Source organism: Mirounga angustirostris, unplaced genomic scaffold (genome assembly GCF_029215605.1).
Source record: "Mirounga angustirostris isolate CCGP_5_RB_7025 unplaced genomic scaffold, mMirAng1.0.hap1 SCAF_8, whole genome shotgun sequence".
Classification (NCBI taxonomy): Eukaryota; Metazoa; Chordata; class Mammalia; order Carnivora; family Phocidae; genus Mirounga; species Mirounga angustirostris.
This window is the reverse complement of record NW_026991716.1, coordinates 32,399,484-32,424,350: the sequence shown is the minus strand read 5'-3', so window position 1 is coordinate 32,424,350 and position 24,867 is coordinate 32,399,484. Positions and strand designations below refer to the sequence as shown.

Here is a 24,867-nt window from a genome sequence, read left to right as displayed (position 1 = left end):
ACTGCCATCCAGATTATTAATTACAGTTTAACAATAACCTCAACATCAGCAGCCACTGTCGTTACTATTATCTGACTTGTTTGGGCATCTTCTAGTCTCACTTCCTTCATGGTTCACAAACTCATCATGGGAATAGGAGCTCAGCATGGGAATCCATGATTAGACTGCACATGTCAACTTAAAAGTCATACACAGGGAGCACCTGGGTGGTACAGTCAATTGATCGTCTGACTCTCGATTTGGCTCAGGTCATGATCCCTGAGTGGGGCTCTGTGCTGAGTCGGGCTCTGTGCTCAACGCAGAGTCTGCTTGTCCCTCTCCCTCTGTTCCTATCCCCCACTCCCAATCGCTCTCTCTCTCATAAATAAATACAATCTTTAAAAAAAAAAATCACACACAGGATTACATTGCAGCAGCTATTCCAAATGTCTGGGTTTTTTGTGTGTTTTGTTGCTGTTGTTTAGTTTTTATTTCATAATCATAAACTTAACTCTATAATCCAGCTAGACTTGGAGGGGAGTAAGGAAAATATGGAACCCATAGAACTGCAGTGAGAGCACAAAGATTATAGGATATTTCAAGCAGATGGGGGTGAAGGGTGCTCTCCTGAGCTACAGAAGGAATGGTCTGGTAGTTCAGAGAAAACACAAGTCAAATGTATTAGATTTGTCCACAGTCTGCAATGGTGATCTTCTTGCTGGTCTTGCCATTCCTGGACCCAAAGCTCTCCATGGCTTCCACAATATTCATGCCCTCTTCCACCTTGCCAAAGATCACGCACCTGCCAACCAACCACTCAGTGTTGGCAGTGCAGATGAAAAACTGGGAAGCGTTTGTGTGGGGTCCAGCATTTGCCATGGACAAGATGCCAGGACCCATGTGCTTCGGGATGAAATTCTCATCATCAAATTTTCCCCCATATATGGACTCGCTGCCAGTGCCATGATGGCACGTGAAGTCACCACCCTGGCACGTAAATCCTGTGAAAGCAGGAAACTTTATAACCAAATCCTTTCTCCCCAGTGCTCAGAGCATGAAAGTTCTCTGCTGTCTTTGGAACTTTGTCCCCCGACAGCTCAAAGGAGACGGGGCCCAAGGGCTCGCCCTCACCAGTGATGTCAAGGAACACCATGGTGGGGTTGACGGAGGCCGGCTGGTGTGGGTGGCTCCGGGGCAGTGGCGTCTACAGGGCCCCAAACGTCTCTTTTAAGTTAAAGCACTCATTACACTCATTAATACCTAACCTATCAATAAAATTTTACTACCAACCTTTTAAATCTGGAATTTTAGAACTATTATTTATAAAACCTGGTTTACAAACAGTACCTTTTGCAGAAGAGACAAGGAGACTGAATATAAACTATATCAACACGTAAGAGAACGCCACTATGCCCTCGTGGCCAGAAAATTGCTTTTTTTTTCTAAAAGGAAGATAGTCATTATTTTTTGGACTTTCAAATCTTAATTTATGGAACTACAAGCATCGCTGCTTTCAGAAGTTTATAGAAAGATTCTTTAAAAAAAACTTAAACATTAAAGTTGAAATACTCATCCAATCTTAGTAATTCACTTTTCGGTAAGAAATAGAATTCTTCATAGCAAATGCCCCAGAGTTGTCTCACTCAATTACCAAGGACGTTAAAAACCAAATTGTTGGTTAAATCGGCAAAATATTTTTGTAGCCTTACCGAACACCTGTACCCGTAGCTTTATTCTCTGTATTCTCTTTTTAAATCATTTTTTTAAGATTTTATTTATTTATTTGAGAGAGAGAGAATGAGAGAGAGTACATGAGAGGGGGGAGGGTCAGAGGGAGAAGCAGGCTCCCCACCGAGCAGGGAGCCCGATGCAGGACTCGATCCCAGGACTCCAGGATCATGACCTGAGCCAAAGGCAGTCGCCCAACCGACTGAGCCACCCAGGCGCCCCTATTCTCTGTATTCTCAATAGGCACCACACTTATGTAAGTAACCGCAGATCACATCTGACAGATACTAACACCAAGCTTATATATTGTACTGAAAAAAGCCTAAAGGGACATGTGTGCTTATTATAGGTGGACTCTCCGATGCACATAAAAGCAGATCTAGTTAATGCCCTTTGAGAACAGAAGAGTTCTCTCTTAACTTTTTGTTTATAATGATACCTTTTTTTTTTTTAAAGATTTTATTTATTTATTTGAGAGAGAGAGAATGAGAGACAGAGAGCATGAGAGGAAGGAGGGTCAGAGGGAGAAGCAGACTCCCCGCCGAGCAGGGAGCCCGATGCGGGACTCGATCCCGGGACTCCAGGATCATGACCTGAGCTGAAGGCAGTCGCTTAACCAACTGAGCCACCCAGGCGCCCCACCTTTTTTTTTTTTTTAAGATTTATTTATTTAAGAGCGATCGCAAGCAGGGGAGGGGCACAGAGAGGGAGAGAGAATCCCCAGCAGACACCACACTCAGCTCAGAGCCTGACGTGGGGCTCAATCTCAGCACCCTGAGATCAGAACCTGAGCCAAAACCAAGAGTCTGACACGCAACCGACCAGGCCCCCCAGGCACCCCATGTAATGATATTCTTTTAAAAAATTCTGTAACATTGATGGTAAAGGAAGTCCATCAATTCCATTTCATGTAGTGCATCTGCAGATTACTGCATGGCAGATACATTGCAGGCTAAAAGGGAAATTCCTGTGATATGGGAAGCAGTGGTTCAAAACACATGCAAGAACTGGGATCGTTTTAATGTTCCAAAAGTCCTGTTACAGCGGAGGAGTGAAATACACACAGGTCATGAACATCAAAACTAAGGTTGTGGTTCAGCTGTTCGGTTTGGGCATGCAGGGATCTGGTGTAGGGACGGAAGCTTACAGAGAAGAGGTAGTCCTCTTGCAGAGTCCCTGAGCAAAAATATGCCTGCAGCTGTCCCTTCAAGAAGGGCTTCTGCTTTGTAACGGCCCATCACTCCCCAGTAACGGGGATCACCTGTAATCTGAAGCAAGTCCGACATGAGGCAGTGTATGTAATCAATCTGTGGATAGACTTCCCAAGCTCCCAGTAGGTTAACGTGGGCACAGGTGCCTCCAGATACCTGACGTTGTTTCTGCCTACATGACCGCAAAACAGGGTGGTTGTGTCCTCTTCTGAGTCACAATTAGCTTGTGAAATGGCAAAATTGTCCCCACTTATTTCAGGCATTCCATGAACTAACTTTGGTCCCAGTTAATATATCGAACTAACCTGTGCAATGGCTTCACCGTATGTATTTGGGCATTGGGAGGGGTGTCAACCCCTTCCGTAATATTAGGCACCCTCTCTCTCTAAGCTTATCTTTATCCTCTGTAGAAGCCAAATATGGATCAAATGTTTCAAATAATGTTGAATGTGGTTTCATAGAGCCTTCATGCTACGTAATCAAATGCCATTTTGGAGCTAAATCTGAGCCAGCAGATTAATTCAGACAGGTGTATTTTTCTTTTACTAGAAAAGAAGGGCTTAAACTATGGAAAGAGCCAAGATGTCCATCAACAGATGAATGGATAAAGAAGATGTGGTGTATATATATACAGTGGAATATTATGCAGCCATAAAAAAAGAAATCTTGCCATTTGCAACGACATGGATGGAACTAGAGAGTATTATGCTAAGCAAAATAAGTCAATCAGAGAAAGACAAGTATCATATGATCTGATATGAGGAATTTGAGAAACAAGACAGAGGATCATAGGGGAAGGGAAGAAAAAATGAAACAAGATGAAACCAGAGAGTGAGACAAACCATAAGAGACTCTTAATCTCAGGAAATAAACTGAGGGTTGCTGGAGTGGTGGGGGGTGGGAGGGATGGGGTGGCTGGGTGATGGACATTGGGGAGGGTATGTGCTATGGTGAATGCTGTGAATTGTGTAAGACTGTTGAATCACAGACCTGTACCTCTGAAACAAATAATACATTATATGTTAAAAAAAAAAAAAAAGAAGAAGATAGTAGGAAGGGAGAAATGAAGGGGGGAAATCGGAGGGGGAGATGAACCATGAGAGACTATGGACTCTGAGAAACAAACTGAGGGTTTTAGAGGGGAGGGGTGTGGGGGGATGGGTTGGCCTGGTGATGGGTATTAAGGAGGGCATGTATTGCATGGAGCACTGGGTATTATACGAAAACAATGAATCATGGAACACTACATCAAAAACTAATGATGTAATGTATGGTGACTAACATAACATAATAAAATAAAATTAAAAAAAGAAAAGGAAAAGAAGGGCTTTAACTACGTGTTGTAAATTCTCATGGAAAAACACAAGCCCATAGTATCTGGCAACTTTTGCCCCGAGACTGAATTCCTTTCAGGGGTCCAAACAAAGGGACATATTGAAATACTGGTGTCTGGATTGAGAAAGTAAATAACTTGAATGACTTGAATGAACACATCTTTTTGCAAGTCAGATGGTTTCCCATTATTTGATTTTGACAAAATTGAATAAGGACCTCCTGGAATCATCAGTTGATAAATGATTACAATAATCCGAGAATTATATTACTATAGCAAAACCCTTTCTATTCCCATCTACTTGTTTTATATGGGCCAGTTTTCTTGGCCACTACTAAAAAAAATAGAAATGGAATGACACAGGACTCTGAGAAAAATCACCTACCATTCTACTGAGATGCATTTGCAATAAAATTTCATTTATCAAAAAATGATGCTATACATTATTTTGATTAATCCTGCAATAAGAATACTTGTAACAACAGGTAAGAAAGTTTTTAGAAGATTATGATCTCAGGAAATTTTTTTTTTTAAGATTTTATTTATTTATTTGCAGAGAGAGACACAGTGAGAGAGGGAACACAAGCAGGGGGAGCGGGAGAGGGAGAAGCAGGCTTCCCACTGGGACCCTGGGATCACCACCTGAGCCGAAGGCAGACGCTTAATGACCGAGCCACCCAGGCACCCATAAAATGTTTTTAAATTAAATATCGGGGTGCCTGGGTGGCTCAGTAGGTCAAGTGTCCAACTCTTGGTTTCAGGTCAGGTCATGATCGCAAGGTTGTGGGATCGATCCTGCATCGGGCTCTGCACTCAGTGCAGAGTCTGCTTCAGATTCTCTCTTCCTCTCCCTCTTGCTCATGCTCTCTCTCTCTCTCTCAAATAAATAAATAAAATATTTAAAAATGTTTTAAAATTAAATTTCAATGTAAACGCACATTTATGTGGTAGAGAAGTATGATAGGATGATCAATAAAGACTTTTTTTCTCCATTGTAAATCATTTGGATTTTATTTCCAATTCCAGTACTTTGCAGTTATTTTCTTGCCCAGGTGAGGTTTTATTCCTGTTTCATACCTCCTTTTTTTTTAAATTTAAATTCAATTAATTAACATATAGTTTTTTATTAGTTTAAGAAGTGGAGTTCAGTGATTCATCAGTCTTATATAATACCCAGTGTTCATTACATCACGTGCCCTCCTTAATGCCTATCACCCAGTTGCCCCATCCTCCCACCCACCACCACTCCAGCAACCCAGTTTGTTCCCTATAGCTAAGAGTCTCTTATGGTTTGTGTCCCTCTCTGATTACATCTTGTTTTATTTTCCCCTCCCTTCCCCTATGATCCTCGGCCTTGTTTCTTAAATTCTGCCTATGAGTGATATCATATGATAATTGTTTCTCTGATTGACTTATTTCACTTGGCATAATACCCTCTAGTTCCAGCCACATCGTTGCAAACGGCAAGATTTCATTTTTTTGATGGCTGAGTAGTATACCATTGTGTATATATATATACCACATCTTCTTTATCCATTCACCTGTTGATGGACATCTGGGCTCTTTCCATAGTTTGGCTATTGTGGACATTGCTGCTATAAACATCGGGGTGCAGGTACCCCTTCAGATCACTGCATTTGTATCTTTGGGGTAAATACCCAGTAGTGCAATTGCTGGGTCATAGGGTAGCTCGATTTTCAACTTTCAGTAAAGACTTTAAAGCATAACATTATATCACTTGAGGATAAATTTCTGTGACAGTAAAATGGACTAGAAACACAAGTTCAAGGAGAAAAAGGAGTAATGTAAACTTTCATGTAGTTAACAAAGTGATTTTAGTTTTTTTTTTTACATATATTAATGGATGATGGTGGGTATCAAATTGGCATTCGAAGCTGATGTAACACTTTTATTTCAAAGTGTCAATTTCCTTCCCAGTTTGTGTGCTTTTATTTAATTTTATTGCCTAGTGACCCTGGCTGGTATTTCCAGTACACTACTGAATAGAAGCAGTGAGAATGGACATCCTTGTCTTATCCCTGATTTAGGGGGAAGGCATTCAATCTCTTACCATTAAATATGATGTTAGCTGTCGGGTTTTCATAGATGCCCTTTGTCAGATTGATGAAGTACACGTTTGCTTCTAGTTCGTCGAATGTTTTGCATGGCGGTAGTTTAAAAGTTATTTCAGCAGGTAAGGGAGCAAAATGTTGGAAGTTTCAAGTTCAAGCTCCTTAGATGCTCTAGCCCTGCTATAGTCCTGCACATAGAAGAGGCCCAACAAACACGTGAGGAGCCAACTCTCTCCCATCCACCCCCTTGCATTTTATTCTCCAGTGGTTCTGTGGTGTCTATGCCCTCCCCCACCCCACTCCCCAGTACCATGCTGTCTTATCTGGCTGGCGTTTCCTTTCCACTCTCTTCTATTCCCAGCTCCCACCTCTTCATGCTTCCCAACGCTGTCCAGGTGTCATCTCATTCAGGAGAAACATCCTTCCTCAGATCCTGAGCTAAGTGGGCCTCTTTTTTGTGCTCCCGTGGTACCTTGCGCTTCTACCATTATGCACTGTGTGAACTATTTATCTATATGTCCATCCCCCACTAAATGAGATAGGTGATATGGTGTGTGGCCAAGAGTGTGGATTCAAGAGTTGGATGGCCCGGATTCAAAACCCTGCCTCTTACTAGCTTGGGTGACCTTGGTTGTGCCTCTGTTTCCTCATCTGTCAGAGATGATGATAATAGCACCAGTTTGGTAGTGTTGTTTGACAGCTGAGGGACAACAGTGTCTAGTAAACAGTAATTATTATATGAGTTAGCTATTGAGTCCCATAAGGCAAAGCGTTGGTTTTTTCCCTCCTCTGCTTCTCACAGCCCTGGCCTGCAGCTGGACGCTCAATAAATGTTTGTCACGAGGGTGAGCATGGTGGGAAGTATCTGAAAGAAGGAAAAGTAAAATGGATTCAACATTGCGCAGCAGGTAGAAATCAGAATTCAAGTGCATAAGCCATTTCTGTGTATTTCCTACCACTGTTTTTGCTCTGACCCTAGGATTGCCAAGCTGGAGAAATTAAATCCCTGACATTATGTATTTCCTCTACCTGGGGTCCCATGAGAGCCGGGGAGGTTTATGCACTGCTCAGAAAATAGGGAAAATACTTTTGATCTTCAGTCCATTATTTTTCTTGTCCAAGTCTGCACAGCCCCTTGAACATATTTAGTATAGCAGAGCATCTTGGCCTGGCCTCCACCTCATGAAGTTTATAATTTGCCTTAAAATATTTTGGGATTCCCCCCTGGAATCAAGGTAAGATTGATCCTCTAGATCATTCTACAGATAGATCCTCTAGGTGAGGATGTTCTTCTGGTACTTACAGAACCTTAGAGAGGATTCGATGTGTCCTTGTTTTGGCAACTCATCTAGAGGGGATGTGCTATGAACTTTTTAAACCATTCCCCTAGTGTTGGGCTCCTGTGGTTTTGTATTTTTTTTTAAATTGGCAATTTTCAAGAGACGAATCCACCTTTTCCAAAATAAAATACTTGGGCATATTAAAACTTCTGGCAAAGACCGGATAACATCTGTAGGTGCTCGTTACTTATACTTACACCCAGGTGCAGCTTGCACTCTAATCTGTGATTCCTGTGTCAGGAGGGGCTTGCGAACATTCTAATTGGAAGGTGGCTTTGACAAAGGGGTTCAGAGTCATTGATTACCGCAAATTCTGCCCACGGCCACTTTTTTTTTTTTTAAATAACATCCATTACACAAATTAATAGGCAACTCATTTCACGAGTTTCTGATGACACCTCGTGTTGATCAGGATTGGAACAGCATAATGAATTATAAAGGAGACTCCGTCTCTGGTTCCCTGATGCTGACTCTGTGGGTGACGGAGTCCTGCCTCTGTGATCTGTTACCCCACCTTGAGTAAAGCAGTAAAGCATTCACGCAGTGGCCAGAGTATCCAAAAGGACAGAGAGACCTCAAAGAACTTACAGAGTCATAGGAGTTGTTTTGTGCCTGCCTGCTAATGAATGCTTAACAAAGGTTGTTGGGTGGGGGGGAGGGCAGATTTTAGTCTGCAACATTTTTCTTCATATTCTGGGAGTGAGGATGCGGAGCAGGCAACTCCTCATCACTTCAAACTTCTCTGGCGGGTATGGTTACCAACAAAAAAGAACACACAGTTGGACATGATCAGCTCATTTCAGTTTGCAACATCTTGCTGTCTCCCCAAGCACTTGCAGGGAGCAGAGCAAGGGCTCTACCTGCCTCTGGAACCACCAACTTCTGTCACCTCCTCATTGCTAGAGAATCTCCTCTCCCCTCCAACTTTCCTGCTGTGGGCAGAGGACCCAAAAGGACAGAGTTGAGACCTCAAAGAACTTACTTAGTTTCCCATTCCACCAAGTCAAGGGTTTTATTCTTTTCCCTACCCTCCCCAACCCTTCACTCCAGCACAATTTCCTTGTGAAGCTTAAGCTTTTATAGAAAGAAAAAAGAAAAAGCCAGAAAGGGGGTTATCTCCGAGCAGCTTCTGTTCTCAAGCCTCTGCAGGGGCCAGGGAGGCCAAAAGGCTGACTTACTTGCTTGGAAAGTGCTAGCCACTTTGGGTGTATCCTCTAGACTGCCCAGACAGGCTGTGCTGGATATTCTGTTTGCCCCTCCAGATGAGCCCTCCACCCTTCTCCACCCTCTCTGTGCCCTGGGAGGCTGGCTTGCACGGACTGCATCACCCAGGCACTCTTGTCTTCTAACTTCCAGTTGGTTCAGTCAGTGGGAGGTGCTAGCCTGAGAGGATGAGGAGTAAGAAGTTGGGCATTGAATGCCCTGCTGGGCAGTGGTTATCCTTTTACCAAAGGGTACAGCTGCCCTCCGGCAGATCTTTCTTATCACTACAATTCTGATATGGATTGAATTGTGTCCCCCCCCAAAAAGAAGATATATTGGCATCTTAACCCCCAGTACCTCAGAAAGTGATCTTATTTGGAGATGGGATCTTTACAGAGGTTAAAGTTAAAGAGGAGTTAGAAGTTAAGAGATCGTTAGAATAAGTCCTAATCCAGTGTGACTGATGTCCTTACGAAAAGGGGAAATTTGGACACAGACTGAGACACACATAGAAGGAAGAAAATATAAAGAGACACAGAATCCTCTACAAGCCAAGGATAGAGGACAGATCCTTCCCTCAGAGTCCCCAGAAGGAACCAACCCTGCTGACACCTGGATTTCTAGCCTCCAGAACGATGAGACAATACATTTCTGTTAAGCACCCAATTTGTGGTACTTTGTTATGGCAGCCCTAAGCAGACTAATATATAAGGGATTATTGGGTTCTGGTTAACACCTCCACCCCTTGTCCCTTCAGGCCTAGGGGTGGTGAAGACTCCCACTGTTGCTAGTCCTCGGATGCCTCACCATTCCCTCTTGGTTTCCCTTAACCCTACCCACACCTCAATCCTTTCATTCAATTCTCTTCAATTCTTCTGTTGAACGTGCCATGTGATTCCTGAAACTCCAGCCTAGAATATAATTATTTTCCCAATATACTTCACAAAACTATATAAAATTCTGTCGGGGTTCTCCAATTATGCAGACATCTACTGGGAATCTGCAAAATTAAGCATCTGATATATTTTCACTTTGTTCTGTTGTCCTCTTCATCTCACAAGACAAAGGGGAAGCTATAAAGGGAAATGATATTTTGAATTTAATTCAGATCAACACTTTGGACAAACTGTAGGAGTTTGTGGTAACCAAAGTAGGGAATGTTGGGTTTGATGAAATGTGTGTCCTAAACTCTAGGTGATCACATTTCAAAAACTTCAAAGAAGCATTAGGGAAGATCCCAGGGAAGTCTTAATAAATTAGCTCACGGGGAATGGGATGTTTTCAGAAATTAAATTCTGACACTGCTCCTGAACAGTTCTCCAAATAATTCTACTTTTAAAAGAATTTGAGAAACACAGTTGTGCAAAAGGGGTATGCATGCAAGAATGCTGCCACTTGAAGAGGAAGGGTGAAATCCAGAATAGGACAAGCCCTGTGAAATTGGGGATGAGAGCGTGGGGAGAGATTTTTAAAGTTACATTTAAAGCAAGAAGCACAAAAAAGGCACAGGCTTTTTTTTTAATTTTTTCAAGTTTTTTTTTTTTAATTCCAGTTCATTAACATACAGTGTTATATCAGTTTCAGGTGTAGAATTCAGTGGTTCATCACTTACATACAACACCCAGTGCTCTTCACAAGTGCCCTTCTTATTACCCATCACCCACCTAATCCATCCCCCTGCCCACCTCCCCTTCAGTAACCTTGTTTGTTCTCTATAGTTAAGAGTCTGTTTCCTGGTTTGCCTTTCTTTTTTTTTCCCCCTATGTTAATCTGTTTTGTTTCTTAAAGGCATAGGCTTTAGAAAGGGGGGAAACAAACTAGCTCATATGAACAACTATACAGATTTTAGAAAAAGTGTGGAGAACTGAACATGCTGAGAGAATGGGGAAAAAAAAGGGAGAAAGGGTCAATTCAGGGAACTCAATCCAGTGAACTTGACATTGACTCTGGAAAAATTCTCAAATGAGCTATTAAACAGTAAGCTCTTAGAGAAAGAAGCAGTATCAGTCAGAGCCAGAATAGATGTGACAAAATCATGCTAAGTTAAACTTATTTCCTTTTTGATGAATCTGCAGTAACCCACTTGGGTGTTAGCACAGCTTCACGTTGTCCCACTGTGTTTTCTCTCTCTCGTCCAGAATTTCTCATAAACTGCACATCATTTATTCTTTGATCAGACAATATTTAAGCACCTCCTAAGTGCTGGATACTATGCTAGGCACTGAGGACACCTCAAGGAAAATCCAAACAGGGTCCCTACCCTCATAGAGTTCACTTTCTGTTGGAAGAGTACTTTGCCAATTCTGGGACTTTTCATCAGCCACCACAGCTCTCCTGTCTTTTCTAAATCACACGAGGTTTTCCTGAGCTAGTAGAATCCTCAGGCTCCAGGGCCTCACTATCTGTCCCAACTCTCCTTTTGTTCTCAAGTAGAGTGGGGAGGAAACTGGGATGCAGTTTTCCTTGGCCAACAGGTGCTGTCCTCTTTTGCAATATGTCCAGAAATGCTATCATTCAGGTTCCATGCAACAGATATTAATTATCTAAATATCAAATTTGGCCAACCTGCATTTCTAGCCTCAGGTTCCACTGGATCCACTTCAGTCATTACCAGCTCCGCCCCCACCCTTAAGTTTCCAAATCTGTGCCTTTTTGCTCAACTGATTTTCTCATTCAGGAATGCCTAACATCTTTCTCCACCTATGGGAACCCTACACATTTCCCAAGACCCAGTTCAAAAGCTGCCTCCTCCCTGGCTGAATTTAATTACTTACTTTGCTCAATAAAATCCCGCCCAATCCCCCATGCTTCACGTGTGCAGTACTATTATACTTTCATTTTCCTTTCTTAAGTCAATGAATTACTTGTCTGTCTTCCCCATAGAGTTTAACTTCTTTTAGGGAAAGGGTCTTCAAAGCTTACACCCTGTTCAGCTTTAGTACTTTACAACAGGGGTTGGCAAACTAAGGCCTGAGCCAAGAATTATTGAAATAGTTGAAAAAGATCAACAGAAGAATAGTATTTCATGACACGTGAAAATTACATGAAATGCAAATTTCAGGGACCATAAATAAAGCTTTATTGGAACACAACCCCTATTTTCTATTTTCCTTTTGAGCTCCAGGGGCAGAGCTGAAGAGCTGAGAGAAATCTTATGGCCCACAAGCCTTGATGTTTACTATATGGCCCTTTACATAAAAACTTTGCTAACCTTGCTTTACAATATGGGTTTGATGATTGAATCATTGGATCAGGACACCCAAGATTGGGTACACATACACTCCAACTTTTAGTTTCTTTGTATAGTGGAGGTAATATTTTGCTTTAAGTTGTCATAAATATCAAATGAGATAATGCACTTCGAAAAGTATAAAAACATCCTACAAGACAACTATATTCATCACGTACTGAAAAGATGATAAAGTGGTAAAATGAAAATACACTGTTTTTATTCTCCCCCTTCCTTCCTTTAGAGCCTTCATATAAACGTGAAATTTTTTTTTTAAAGATTTTATTTATTTATTTGAGACAAAGAGAATGAGAGAAACAGCACATGAGAGGGGGGAGGGTTAGAGGGAGAAGCAGGCTCCCTGCCGAGCAGGGAGCCCGATGCAGGACTCGATCCCGGGACTCCAGGATCATGACCTGAGCCGAAGGCAGTCGCTTAACCAACTGAGCCACCCAGGCGCCCTTAAGCGTGAAATTTTAAGAGAAAATTCAGTTATAAGGTTTTTTAAAAAAATTGTTTCATTTATTTAAGGTTTTCACTTTTAGAGTGAGGATAAGGTCACAGGCTCCTTCTTTCCAGGCTTTCCTTTGTGCTGCTCCAACTTTCTTTTCTTTCTCACTTGTAATTTTCCCCGCCCGCCCTCATTTTCTTTCTATAGTATCTGAACTGACCCCCACAAGAGCTCAGCAAAGAAACTAGGACATGCCTGATTAAATCCACTTTACAGACCAGGAAACTGAGGCGGGCTCCTGTTGGCTGCGGAGCACTGACTCAGCACACAGGCAACCCTCAAAGCCACGCTCTTCTCCTTTCCTTAGGCGCAAGAGCCCTGCAGAGAGAACGAACCTGACCGCGCCAGGCTTCCAAGCTGGTTCTCAGCACCTCTTTAGCATTCACACTCGGCGTTCTTTCCTCCTCCCATCCCCCGATTCTATACAGCCCCCCCTCTCCTGGCGAGCAGGTGGTAGGCTCCGCGCTCAACGCGCAGGCGCGCGCCGTCGTGGGGCGGGGGCGGGGCGGGAACTGGGGGGCGGGGTGTGCGCGGGCTTGGTTTTGGGCCGCGGCGGGAGCGGGAGTCAGCGCCACTCGAGTGCGCAGGCGCCTGGCGGTTACCGGTCTCGCCATGGAGCGGAAAGGTGAGCGGTGGAGCGGCCTCCGCCACGAGGGGCAACGGCCGGCGGGGCGAGGCCCGGGTCAGCGCTGGAGCTTCGCCTAACCGCCGCAGTCCGGTCCCCGGGCGTCCGGCGCCCCCCCCCCCGAGGTGGCGCCGCCCCTCACCCCCCGCTTCTGGGCTGCGGGTCCGCGCCCCTCAGCCCGGGCGTCCTTCCGCGCCGGCAGTCATCGCCCCTTGTTCCCCGCCAGGCCGGCCCGCGCCTTGGGGCCGCTGCAGGGCCTGGCGCTCGGCGAACCAGACAGACCCCCGCCCGCCGGCCCCCTGACGCGGCCCGAGCCCCCGCCGGCGCACCCCGCCTGGGCGCTGCTCTGCGCCCCGTGGGCCGCCCGCCGCCCGGCCGGCCGCCGCGCCCCGGAGCCGCCCCTCCGGCAGGCCCCGCACCCGGGCCTCGCGCCCCTGCTGGGTCTCCACCCTCACCTTGGTTGCCTCCTTTCCTCCACATTCGCCCTTCATCCATCCCTCTCTCCTGCAGTGCTTGCGCTCCAGGCCCGAAAGAAAAGGACCAAGGCCAAGAAGGACAAAGCCCAAAGGAAGTGAGTCTTGTACCCCAACATCCCATTCTTTGGATTTCCTCCCGCACCTCCTCTCCTCCGGTTTCACCTCCTGAGCGTGCGCCGGGTTTGGGCACCGCGCGGCCCCGGCCACATGGCCTCGGAGTGGCCTTGGAGGGTCGCACTCAGTGAAGCATGTGGAACGGAGCCGAGGTTGCCGAGGGCCAGGCCTGGGTCTAGCAGCCCCGGGCCTGCTGGAAAGGGCTGTTGGCGGAGGACCAGCGCCCGTCCGGTACATTAGCTCCCCAACTCCGGAGAGGAGGCACCCCTCCCCGAGTCTGGGCCTCCGGGCGGAGCTGGTAGATCATTATCAGTTCGTGGACTGTTGGTCTCTTCCATACCTGCTTCCCCGAGTCCGAAGTGGACTCCTGCGTCGGCACGGTAGGCCGGCAGGGAGTTCTCAGATGAATTTTCCGCAGTTGGCTCTGCCAGCCCACACGCTCCCGTTTATAAAGGAGGGCACGGAGCTTTCCCCGGGGTTAGTCAACTTCCTGAGCCTGCTCGGCGCGTCGCCTGCCCTGCAGTGTGCGGGCAGACCACGGTGTATGCAGCCGGCTTCTGCTACTGCTTCTCTTCTCTCGAAACCTCAAGTCCTCGCGCTCGGTGCACAGACCTTGGGAGCGGGCCTCTCGGTAGTGACGGGAGAGTTCTTGAGCCCCCACCGTTGGCGATTCTGGTTTGCTGTGTTCAGTGCCACATGTCCGGCTTTATCAGCAGGATGCATAACCGTGGTTTAGCGCTACTGTGGGAAACACAAAAGTTGGTCGCATCTTAGAAACGCCCAGTAGAGGGCTTCTGCCAGTGAGGCTTAGTCTAAAGAACTTTTAGCTCCGGCTAACGTTTAATTGCACAGTGTCTTGGAAGTTGTCTTTTAGGCAATTTGTATTGAGAAAAAGAAACGCATTATTTTCTTGACACTTTCCCATTTACTTGATATGTGGAGTTGCATGCAGCTTCATTCTTCTTAGGCTGATAAAACGAGCATTTCTGAGGTTTTCTTAGGTTACTTTTCTGAATGATATTACCAGATGTGGTGTGTCTGTCTCGTTTTTGGTGGCTATCTAATGTTTGAGAAGAGCACATAATGACTTCTATCAGTAGAGCTAAAGTGGTAGGTGACCTCACGTCTTGCTCCATTTCCATCGGCTGTCTTATGAAGTTTTTTTATTTTGTAAAGTGCTTGGTAACCTACGCATTTAAATGTGAGTTTATCTATGTGTTTGTGTGTGTGTTTGCCTCTTGATTATCCATGTATGGATTATTTCAAAACCAGTTTTTAATCCCAGATTGGCTTAACGGAAACAGCCGAGGAGCTAACCTGGTTCTTGTCTGCAGTGGGAATTTAAAGGTTACTCTTTTTTTGTATGTGCCTTAGTTTTGTTATTCCCTGTGGAGCTGATATGACTGTGTTATAAAACGTTATCTTTTCTGCTGATGTAGGGAGATGGTAATTTTATTATTTACTGTATTCTGTCCTGGTCTCTCCACATGGAAATTAATTTTGTATCAACCTGAGTAGCCTATAACTTGGGAAGAAAATATATATAGGTGATCTTATTTATTTATTTATTTATTTAGTTTTAAATAGGCTCCACACCCTATGTGAGGCTTGAACTCACAACCCTGAGATCAAGAGTCAGATGCTCTACGGACTGAGCCAGCCAGGCACCCCGATCATATATTTTTATTTTTTATTTTTAAAAAAAATTTGTTTTTAAAGATTTTATTTATTTATTTATTTGACAGCACAAGCAGGGGGAGCAGGAGAGGGAGAAGCAGGCTCCCCTCCAAGCAGGGAGCCTGATGCGGGGCCTGATCCCAGGACCCTGGGATCATGACCTGAACCGAAGGCAGTCGCTTAACCAACTGAGCCACCCAGGCACCCCGGATCATATATTTTTAGCACTAGCGATTCATTACTTTGGATTATCTATTTAGACCATGTGCTTTATTTCTAAAGCGGAATATATGTGCTTTGGATTATCTGTTACTCCTTCACTCCCTGCTGGATAATTTGTATTCATTATTTACATACTTGCACAAAAGCAAATGAATAGCACAAGATAATCTAGCAGTTATTTTACTATTTGATCTTGTACAACTTTAACTCTTGAACTTTTATGTAAATGAGCCACCCTCATTTACTTGTGGTTTCAGAGGTGCTTTATTTTTGTTTTTGTCTTCAGTTAATAGTTTTTCTTGACAATTTTACCTTTCTTTTTTTTGTTTCTCCAGACTCCTTTTAAGTAGCTGAAATGTCTAATTAACTTGGTTAGAGTACTGTGTGAGAAGTTCAAGCCCCACCTGACTCAGGTAACTTGACTCTGCTCCATGACTCCTGACTGCACTCCTGATTTCCAGTCGTTTTGCAAAGGCATGCTGCTAGTTACCAGATTAGTCAGGGAGAAGGTCTGAAGAAGCATGCCATAAAATTTGGTCTTCGGAGTGAGTCAGATCTGGTTTGAATTGCGATTTTGCCACTTTTAGCAATCTGACCTTGGATAATTTAGGTAAGGAAATGGTCCTATATATTATGACTAGTTAGCTTAGTCATGATGAAAACTGATTAAGAAGTTACAAAAATTAACCATTTAAATGAAAAATTTTGGAAACTTTTGGAAGTACACGTCTTAGTAATTTAGTCATGGTATAGTAGAGGTGGAAAGGATTTCAGTCCCCTAATTTTGTAGATCTTAAAACTAGAACCTACATACATGAAATATGTCCATGGAGCTGGAGCTGGTTGTAGCAGGGTCAAAACTGGGATCCAGGGCTCCTGCCTTCCAGCTCAGTGCTCTCTAGTATTTGTTTCCTTTGGGTTCTTTTGCTGTGCTGAAAGATTTGACTTTGGGGATTTTTAATTGTCTTATTTGAAGAATTTTGTCTCCACTTCACTTTTTCAGACACTGTACTCTTATTTACTAACATTAACTAGTGGATGATAATCTCTGTTTTACTTTACAGATAAAGAAATTGAGATTTTCCAGATTACTCCCATAGAAAATTGTAAAGCTACGATTCAACCCCGGGTACAATAGACCCCAAAGCCCTTGGTACTAACCATTGCTGTCACCCAAATGACAGTTCTTCTGATGTGTCTGAGGACAAACAAGGTAGAAACTGAGCAGACTGGGGCTTCTGCTAAGGTACCTCAGGATGCCTGGGTTAAAATTTAAGTACCCTTTCATGGCCCACTGGCTATATCTCTAAAAGGGCACAAATCTCTTTCTTTCTTTCGTCATTCAGTTTTCAATATATGTATCAGTAGGTGTGTGCCTTTATGTTTGTCATAAGCTTTTATAATTTAACACTATGTTTGCTTTTGACGTTATTTCTATGGAACATGATTCCAGAATGGATTTCATATCTAATAATTTTGTTACTTAGCTTAGGAAGTTAGTTGGGACAGTAATTTTTACTTTCTTTGAAGTTAAAGAACTTTATAAATTTGGTAGTAAAATTATTTGCACTGGAAAAGTGATTTTGCTCATTTTAGCACTCCCTGATCTATGGAGTTAAAGGAAAGATGGCTTTATTTCCTAATTTTCCAAAAAAATTGTTGTATTGAAAATTTAGAAGAAAAGATAGTTGAAAATTTCTAACATTTTTATCCAGTAGAGAGTAGAGTACATAAACTTGAATTTTTTAATTAAATGGTATTGGATGCTTTTTACACTTAACAGTGTACCTTGGAAATTGATTCTGTATCAGTTCCTTATAGTGTAGCCTTACTATTTTTTTAGTATGCCTTTTTCACTAAGGCTTAGAAATAGTTCCGTAGCAGGGCACCTGAGTGGCTTAGCTGGTTAAGCATCCAACTCTTGATCTCAGCTCAGGTCTTGCAGGTCTTGATCTCAGGGTCATGAGTTCAAGCCCCGCATTGGGCTCCACACTGGGCATGGGACCTACTTAAAAAAAAAAAAAGAATGGTTCCATATCAGGACACAGTGAGTAGCTTCATCTAGCATTCCATCATTCCATTAATTGGATGTATCATAATTAATATTTTAGTTCCTATTAAGCATATATATACACACATATATATAGTTCCTATTAAGCATATCTATATATACATCCAAAAGTGGAATCATTGGGTATACTTTTTCCCCAGCTAACATTATCATGCATGTTTTTCATAGCATTAAATATTCCATATCCTTTTCAGTGTTCAGTGTATGTTGTTTCCAGTTTTTCACAATTCACAGCTAAGATGAATAAGTTTTTGGATAACCATTGCTCACATCAGTGATTATTTACTTAGGATAAATTCTTAGAAGTGATATTACTGGTATGTACATTTTAAAGGTTTTTAAATTTGGGGCACCTGGGTGGCTCAGTCATTAAGTGTCTGCCTTTGGCTCAGGTCATAATCCTGGGGTCCTGTGATCGAGCCCCACATCGGACTCCCTGCTCAGTGGGGAGTCTGCTTCTCCCTCTCCCTCTGACCTCCCCCCCCCGCTTGTGCACGCACTTGCTCACTCTCAAATGAATAAATAAAAATAAAGGTTTTTACATTCATGTTGTCAAAGTTTTCTACAGAGACATTAACTAGTTTAATTAGGAATTAACTAGTTGCATTTTCCTATTCATTAAACAGATAATTTTTGAACACCTTTCATATCCCAGCAGTTTTCCATCCTGTGATACATCAGTGAAGGAAAAACATCTTTGTCCTTGGGAACTTTATTTTCAGGGGGATGGAGGGCAGAGAATAAACGCACATAGTAAGTACATTATGTGGTGTGTTGGGCGATAAATTGAAAAAATAGAGGAAGATAAGGGGAACTGAGAAGTGGGGATGGGGGTGCAATTTTAAATAGGGTGATTGAAGCCATATTGAGAAAGTAACACTTGAAGGAGGGGAATGATGGAGGACTGCTCCAGTCATAGTGTTGGAAGTGGGAATATTCTTGCACATCCTGCTTGGCCACCAGAACTGGGCAGTGTTACTTTAAAACCTTCCCGAATTTGGTAATCTATAATTTTAATTTTTTTGTGTTGATCTATAATCTATATACCTATAGATAGGTAATCTATAATTTTAATTTCTTTTGTTACCAATAAGGTCAGCCATTTGTGGGATGTGTTTATTGGCCTGCTCCTGGCTTTTACCCATTTTTATATTGGATTGTTGATCATTTTCATGATATTAAGAGCTATTTATTAAGAATATACCTTTGTCGGGCACCTGGGTGGCTCAGTCGTTAAGCGCCTGCCTTCGGCTCGGGTCGTGGTCCCAGGGTCCTGGGATCGAGCCCCACATCGGGCTCCCTGCTCCGCGGGGAGCCTGCTTCTCCCTCTCCCCCTGCTTGTGTTCCCTCTCTCGCTGTCTCTCTCTCTCTCTGTTGAAAAATAAATAAAATCTTTTAAAAATAAATAAATAAATAAATAAATAAATAAATAAATAAAAGAATATACCTTTGTCATGTGGCAGATTTGTATTTCTCAAGCCTTTCTGATTTCATTTATAATGTGTTTTGACGAATTGATTTTTTTTAAATGTGGCAAATCTGTCTTTTCCTTTGCTTTTTATCTTTGAAATTTTCAGTGTCAGTTGTCATCTTTAAAAAAGCTTTATATTTGTGATTCCATTCAAGTGTGCAGTTGCACAATTGCATTCCTAGAATTGGGGTTGTCAGAAATACTTTCTCGTCCTCTTTTCTTCCTCAGTAAGTTTATGTTAGTGAATTCTGTTCACATGTCTTTCTGCTGCAGTGCGGCCCCATTACTGTGTTCCTCTAGGTTACCTGAAACCACCGACTTACAGAAGTGCTGAAGTGGTGGTAGGTACTTAGGAACTCCTTTATCAACAATGAAGAAAAGACAGGCTAGTCAACTAGATTCAGGTTTTACTATAGTTTTACACCTGGCGAGATAACTGTGACACTCTTTCTCCCTCCCCCCCACCCCCCCAATCTTAGGGAGACTTTTTGCTCCATGCTTCCCAGATCTTCTCTGTTACTGATGCTAGTTTAGGGGCTAATTTTATTCTTATATTGGCTAACGTATTATTTTAATGCTTCTCTTACTGTAACTGAATTAATTCCAAGCAAGTAAGAAAATTCAGCCAAGAGGTTTTTTTGAATTCTTCGTTTCCGGTACAATGCAAATAATGATTTAGTTAAGGAGAGATAGATAACTAGATGTATTTAAAATCTTGCAGGTTTTTTTCATTGAATTTGAGACACTATCAGTTTTAAATTACACCATCTTATATGTACCATGTAGAGAAAATACTACCAATTAAACTGATACACCATTTGCTGTAAGATGTGTCTTGATTTCAGAGATGTGGGAATGGTGGGAGACCCTTTTTGTGTTTGAATTTGTGAAATGCAGTAATTCCAGTGATGTGTGGAATTGGCAGCATTTTGTCTTTTTAAGCGTTATTGTGGAAAACTTCAAATATATACAAAAGAGAAAATGGCAAAATAAACTTGTGTATCCATCTCAACTTCAACAATTATGGTTAATGTTTCATCTTTATTTCCTGCTTCTACTCCCCTCCATCTTTTTTTTAAAGCACACCGCAGACATCATATCATTATGTAAGAAATGGACTCTTTAATTTTCTAAACATAGCTACAGTACTATTATCACACTTAGAGATTTTTGAACCAAGACCTTAATATCAAATATCCAATCAGGGTTCAAATTTCCCTGCTAATTTTAAGTTTGTTTGAATCAGGATTCATAAGGTCATTATATGGCTAGTGTTTGAAAAGTCTCTCTGGTCTTTTTTTTTTTTTTTTTTTTTTTAAGGTTTATTTATTTATTTATTTGACAGAGAGAGAGAGACACAGTGAGAGAGGGAACACAAGCAGGGGGGGTGGGAGAGGGAGAAGCAAGGCCTCCCGCCGAGCAGGGAGCCCGATGTGGGGCTCGATCCCAGGACCCTGGGATCATGACCTGAGCCGAAGGCAGACGCTTAACGACTGAGCCACCCAGGCGCCCCTCTGGTCTTTTTATCTATAGGTTCTTCAGTCAGATTACGGAGTTTTTTCCCTGCAAATTTGTTTTTGCTAGACTGCTTCATAGGTGGTGGTGTATACTTCTACCAGGAGACACCTACTGTCGAGTTAAATTTTTGTGATGTTAGTGGCCACTGAGCATTGCCTAGATGCATTTTATTTAGGGTTGCAAAGTGGTAATATTCTGTTCTTTAATTTATTAATTGTTCTATAAAGAGAAACGTTACCTCATCTCTTTGGTTACCCAGAGAGACATTTCATATATGTAAGACACAGGATAAATACTTTCCAGTTTTCATATAATGAATTAGATTCCTAGCATCCTCCAAAATGACCAATAAAGATTTAATACAGACTCACAGATATAAACATATTTGTGTTTCAGTCCTTTGTAGTTGGGTTTTTTTTTTTCCATAGTACAGCTTTATGGAGGTATTATATACCATGAAATTTGCCTGTTTAATGTGTATAATTCAGTGGTTTTTAATATGCTCACAGAGTTGTGCCACCATCACCGTGATCTAATAAGTTTGAAACATTTTCATCACCCCGAAAAGAAACCCTGTACCCATTAGCAGTCACTCCTCATAACCCCCCAACAGTACCCCACCTCTAATCCTAGGCAATGACTAATCCACTTTTTTGTCTGTCTGGACATTTCATATAATGGAATCATACAGTAAGTGGTCTTTTGTGACTGGCTCTTTACCTTAGCATAATGTTTTCAATATTCATGCATTTTGTAGCATGTATAGTCTTTTTTTGTTTGGTTTTTTTTTTAGATTTTATTTATTTATTTGACAGAGAGCACAAGTAGGCAGAGAGGCAGGCAGAGAGAGAGGGAGAAGCAGGCTCTCCGCTGAGCAGGGAGCCTGATGTGGGGCTTGATCCCAGGACCCTGCCAAAGGCAGCCGCTCAACCGACTGAGCCACCCAGGCACCCTGTATAGTTATTTTTATTGATTGCTCCATCTTTGGCCAGTTGGAGTCCCTTCACAGTGGCCTGGCCCCAAAGTCCGTTTGACTTAATCTGAGGCATCTTTTATGGCTTTTTTTGCTCTCTGGTATGACAGTTTTTCCAGACTTACCTTGTGCATTTTCTGCCCAGATCAGGAAATAGGCCTTTCTCTCTAAGAAGCTTTTTAGTGGGAAATGGCATCTCAGGATCACAATCTAGGCACTTAAAGTGCTTATTCCTGCTGAGTTAGTCATTGTTTCTAGGCCTTGTCTGTGATTGGAGCTAGGCAGTCAGTTGTGTTTTTCCTTTTTAAAAAAAATCATGAGTTCGTGTTATACTTAAAAATCAAATTAGGGGCACCTGGGTGGCACAGTCATTAAGCGTCTGCCTTCGGCTCAGGTCATGATCCCAGGGTCCTGGGATCGAGCCCCTCGTCGGGCTCCCTGCCCTGCAGGAAGCCTGCTTCAGCCTCTGCCCACTCCCCCTGCTTGTGTTCCCTCTCTGGCTGTCTTTCTGTCAAATAAAATCTTAAAAAAAAAAAAAAAAAAAACAACAACAAATTAAATGGGCAACCCTATGGGAACCCCTCTCACTCTTGAGAGCTTTTTCTTTTTTTTTTTTTCTTTTTAAAGATTTTATTTATTTATTTGAGACAGAGAGAATGAGATATAGAGAGCATGAAAGGGAGGAGGGTCAGAGGGAGAAGCAGACTCCCTGCCGAGCAGGGAGCCCGATGCGGGACTCGATCCCGGGACTCCAGGATCATGACCTGAGCCGAAGGCAGTCGTTTAACCAACTGAGCCACCCAGGCGCCCGAGCTTTTTCTTTATCTTCACTTGATAAACTTCATCGCTTTACTCACAAAAAAAAAGGGAAAAAAAAATCAAATGACATCAGGGACTTTTTCTTAACCTTTGATTTTTCATCTCCCGTCTCCCATACTGGAAACCCCTTATTCTCAACAGCACCAACATGATTACTTGTTTTCCTTTTCCCACAGTATAAATACAGAATAGTCTCAGAATGATAATGCGAACACTACCACCAACATATGATTATCCAAGAAAGCTAATGATTTTTTTGTTGTCTTTAAACCTTAGGATATATTTCCCTAGGGATGTAGAGTCAAATTACTGAGTTTTGAAGTTACTTGGGCTAGTTTCTTGCTGTGTAATTATGTTACCCCCTGGTTAGCACAGATTCAGTTGTCATTTTGCTTTCATTTTACATCATCTTTGGCATTTTTCAAGATTCCAAATCTTACAGAATTTGGGTCACCTGTGTTTTTAATTTAAAGTGAATATTGTATGTAATTTGTGATTGTGTTGGTTTGTTTTTAGAATGTGGCTTATAAAGCATCCTCTGAGTAAGCCAAAAGGGAATAGTGATTATTAGAATGTGTGGAGTGGGCCTCCTCCTTTGTATCTGAAGAAGAAAAGACTTCTTAGCTCTCCCTCATTGTCCTGTGAGAAGATGAGTCCAGTGTAATCAGATCTTCAGATTTTTCAAGAGACCCTGGAAATCTTTGTTTTCCTGTAATTCTCCATATTATTTGGTGTTCACAACTATTTTGATTTTTTTTTCTTTTTCAACCATTGTAAACAAAAGTTTAGGGGCAGGATTTGGCTTACGGTCTGCAGTTTGTAATCTCTGCCATAGATTTTGAACAGGGTGAGGGTTAGGCATTAATAGCCTAATTAATTGGTTTAATACTATCTCAAGTACCCTTTCCTAAAGTTACAGTAAACACAGTTGTGGAAAAGCCCTGTGGTTCTGTGTACCTCTTACTGGAGAATTAACTTTGGGAATTTGGAAAAAAACATGAGATCAGCTATGAAGACTGGCGTATCCGGTCTTTCAACTCTTTTGACAAAGAATGATTTCAGAAAGTTATCAGAAGCCACAAAATAAGTTAAATATACTTTTTCATTTTCAGAGAAGTAGTACTGGACACAAAAGTCAGTTGGCAGGAGCTAGATAAATAAAAATCACGTTCATTTGTACCATGACAAACCTTCAGTTGTATAGATGAAGATTAAAGTCGGGGGTAATTTGTTGCTATTGGGTAATAAGTTTATTGGTGGCTTAAATGCCTTGGACAATATGGATAGGTATTTTAGGATAGCTTCTCAAGAAGTTTGAGAACCTTTAACATATGTTTTTTAAAGATTTTGGTTTTTTTAAAGTAATCTCTACACCCAACGTGTGGCTCAGACTTACAACCCTGAGATCAAGAGTTGCACGCCCAACTGACTGAGCCAGCCAGACGCCCCTTAAATACATATTTTAACTACCATATAAGAATTGTCACCAGTAGTGATGAACAGACATCAGTGCCATGAAGTATTTATTTATTTAAGAGAGAGAATGAGAGAGAGAGAGAGCATGAGATGGGGGAGGGTCAGAGGGAGAAGCAGACTCCCCGCTGAGCAGGGAGCCCGATGCGGGACTCGATCCCGGGACTCCAGGATCATGACCTGAGCCAAAGGCAGTCACTTAACCAACTGAGCCACCCAGGCGCCCCAGTGCCATGAAGTTTGAATCACCTTTGTATATTTGATTTATTCAAATTCTAAATTCTTAGTTCTGAGTGGCTAGGCATTTTTAAAAAGGCTGCCAGTACTTTTGGGGGTGATTTTGTGAACTTTTGTTTCTTGAAATACCAACGTAGTCTTATTTTTTTTTTTTTAAGGTTTTATTTATTTATTTATTTGAGAGAGAGAGAGAGAGAGAGAAACAGCATGAGAGAGTATAGGGTCAGAGGGAGAAGCAGGCTCCTCCCCGCTGAGCCGGGAGCCTGATGTGGGACTCGATCCCAGGACTCCGGGATCATGACCTGAGCCGAAGGCAGTCGCCAACCAACTGAGCCCCCAACAGTAGTCTTATTTTGTAACTGATTATAAATGTAATTTATGGCAACTGTATCTTCTCGTTGACTTTGTTTTTAATTATGGTGCTGCTCCAGTTTGTGAATGTTCTTGAATGTCCTTTTAACCAAGGAGTTTGATCCAAGATGTCAGGTTCTTTCTACACATGAGCTTGGTGGCAAGCTCCCTTGATACTCCTTTTCTCTTCTACAACTCTGTATGCCTTTGAGAATAGATTTAACAGGAACTATT

The 24,867-nt window shown here is 42.4% G+C and overlaps 1 protein-coding gene and 2 pseudogenes across 2 annotated transcripts in view; 1 reads left to right on the top strand and 2 right to left on the bottom strand.

Moving 5' to 3' along the window:
- Nucleotides 1–660: 660 nt before the first annotated feature.
- Nucleotides 661–1,132, bottom strand: LOC123837272 (peptidyl-prolyl cis-trans isomerase A-like; annotated as a pseudogene).
- Nucleotides 1,133–2,487: 1,355 nt separating this feature from the next.
- On the bottom strand, nucleotides 2,488–13,220 carry LOC123837271 (suppressor of cytokine signaling 5-like; annotated as a pseudogene).
- Nucleotides 13,117–24,867, top strand: part of SRPK1 (SRSF protein kinase 1) — an 82,413-nt gene continuing 70,662 nt past the window's right edge. The window contains exons 1-2 of one of the 2 annotated variants that reach the window (XM_045866782.3): nucleotides 13,117–13,231; nucleotides 13,742–13,802. In XM_045866782.3, coding sequence (XP_045722738.1) covers nucleotides 13,219–13,231; nucleotides 13,742–13,802 — 74 coding nt within the window. In that variant the 5' untranslated portion in view covers nucleotides 13,117–13,218. The remainder of the gene's footprint in view (nucleotides 13,232–13,741; nucleotides 13,803–24,867) is intronic. The other variant, XM_045866781.3, reaches the window with a different exon arrangement.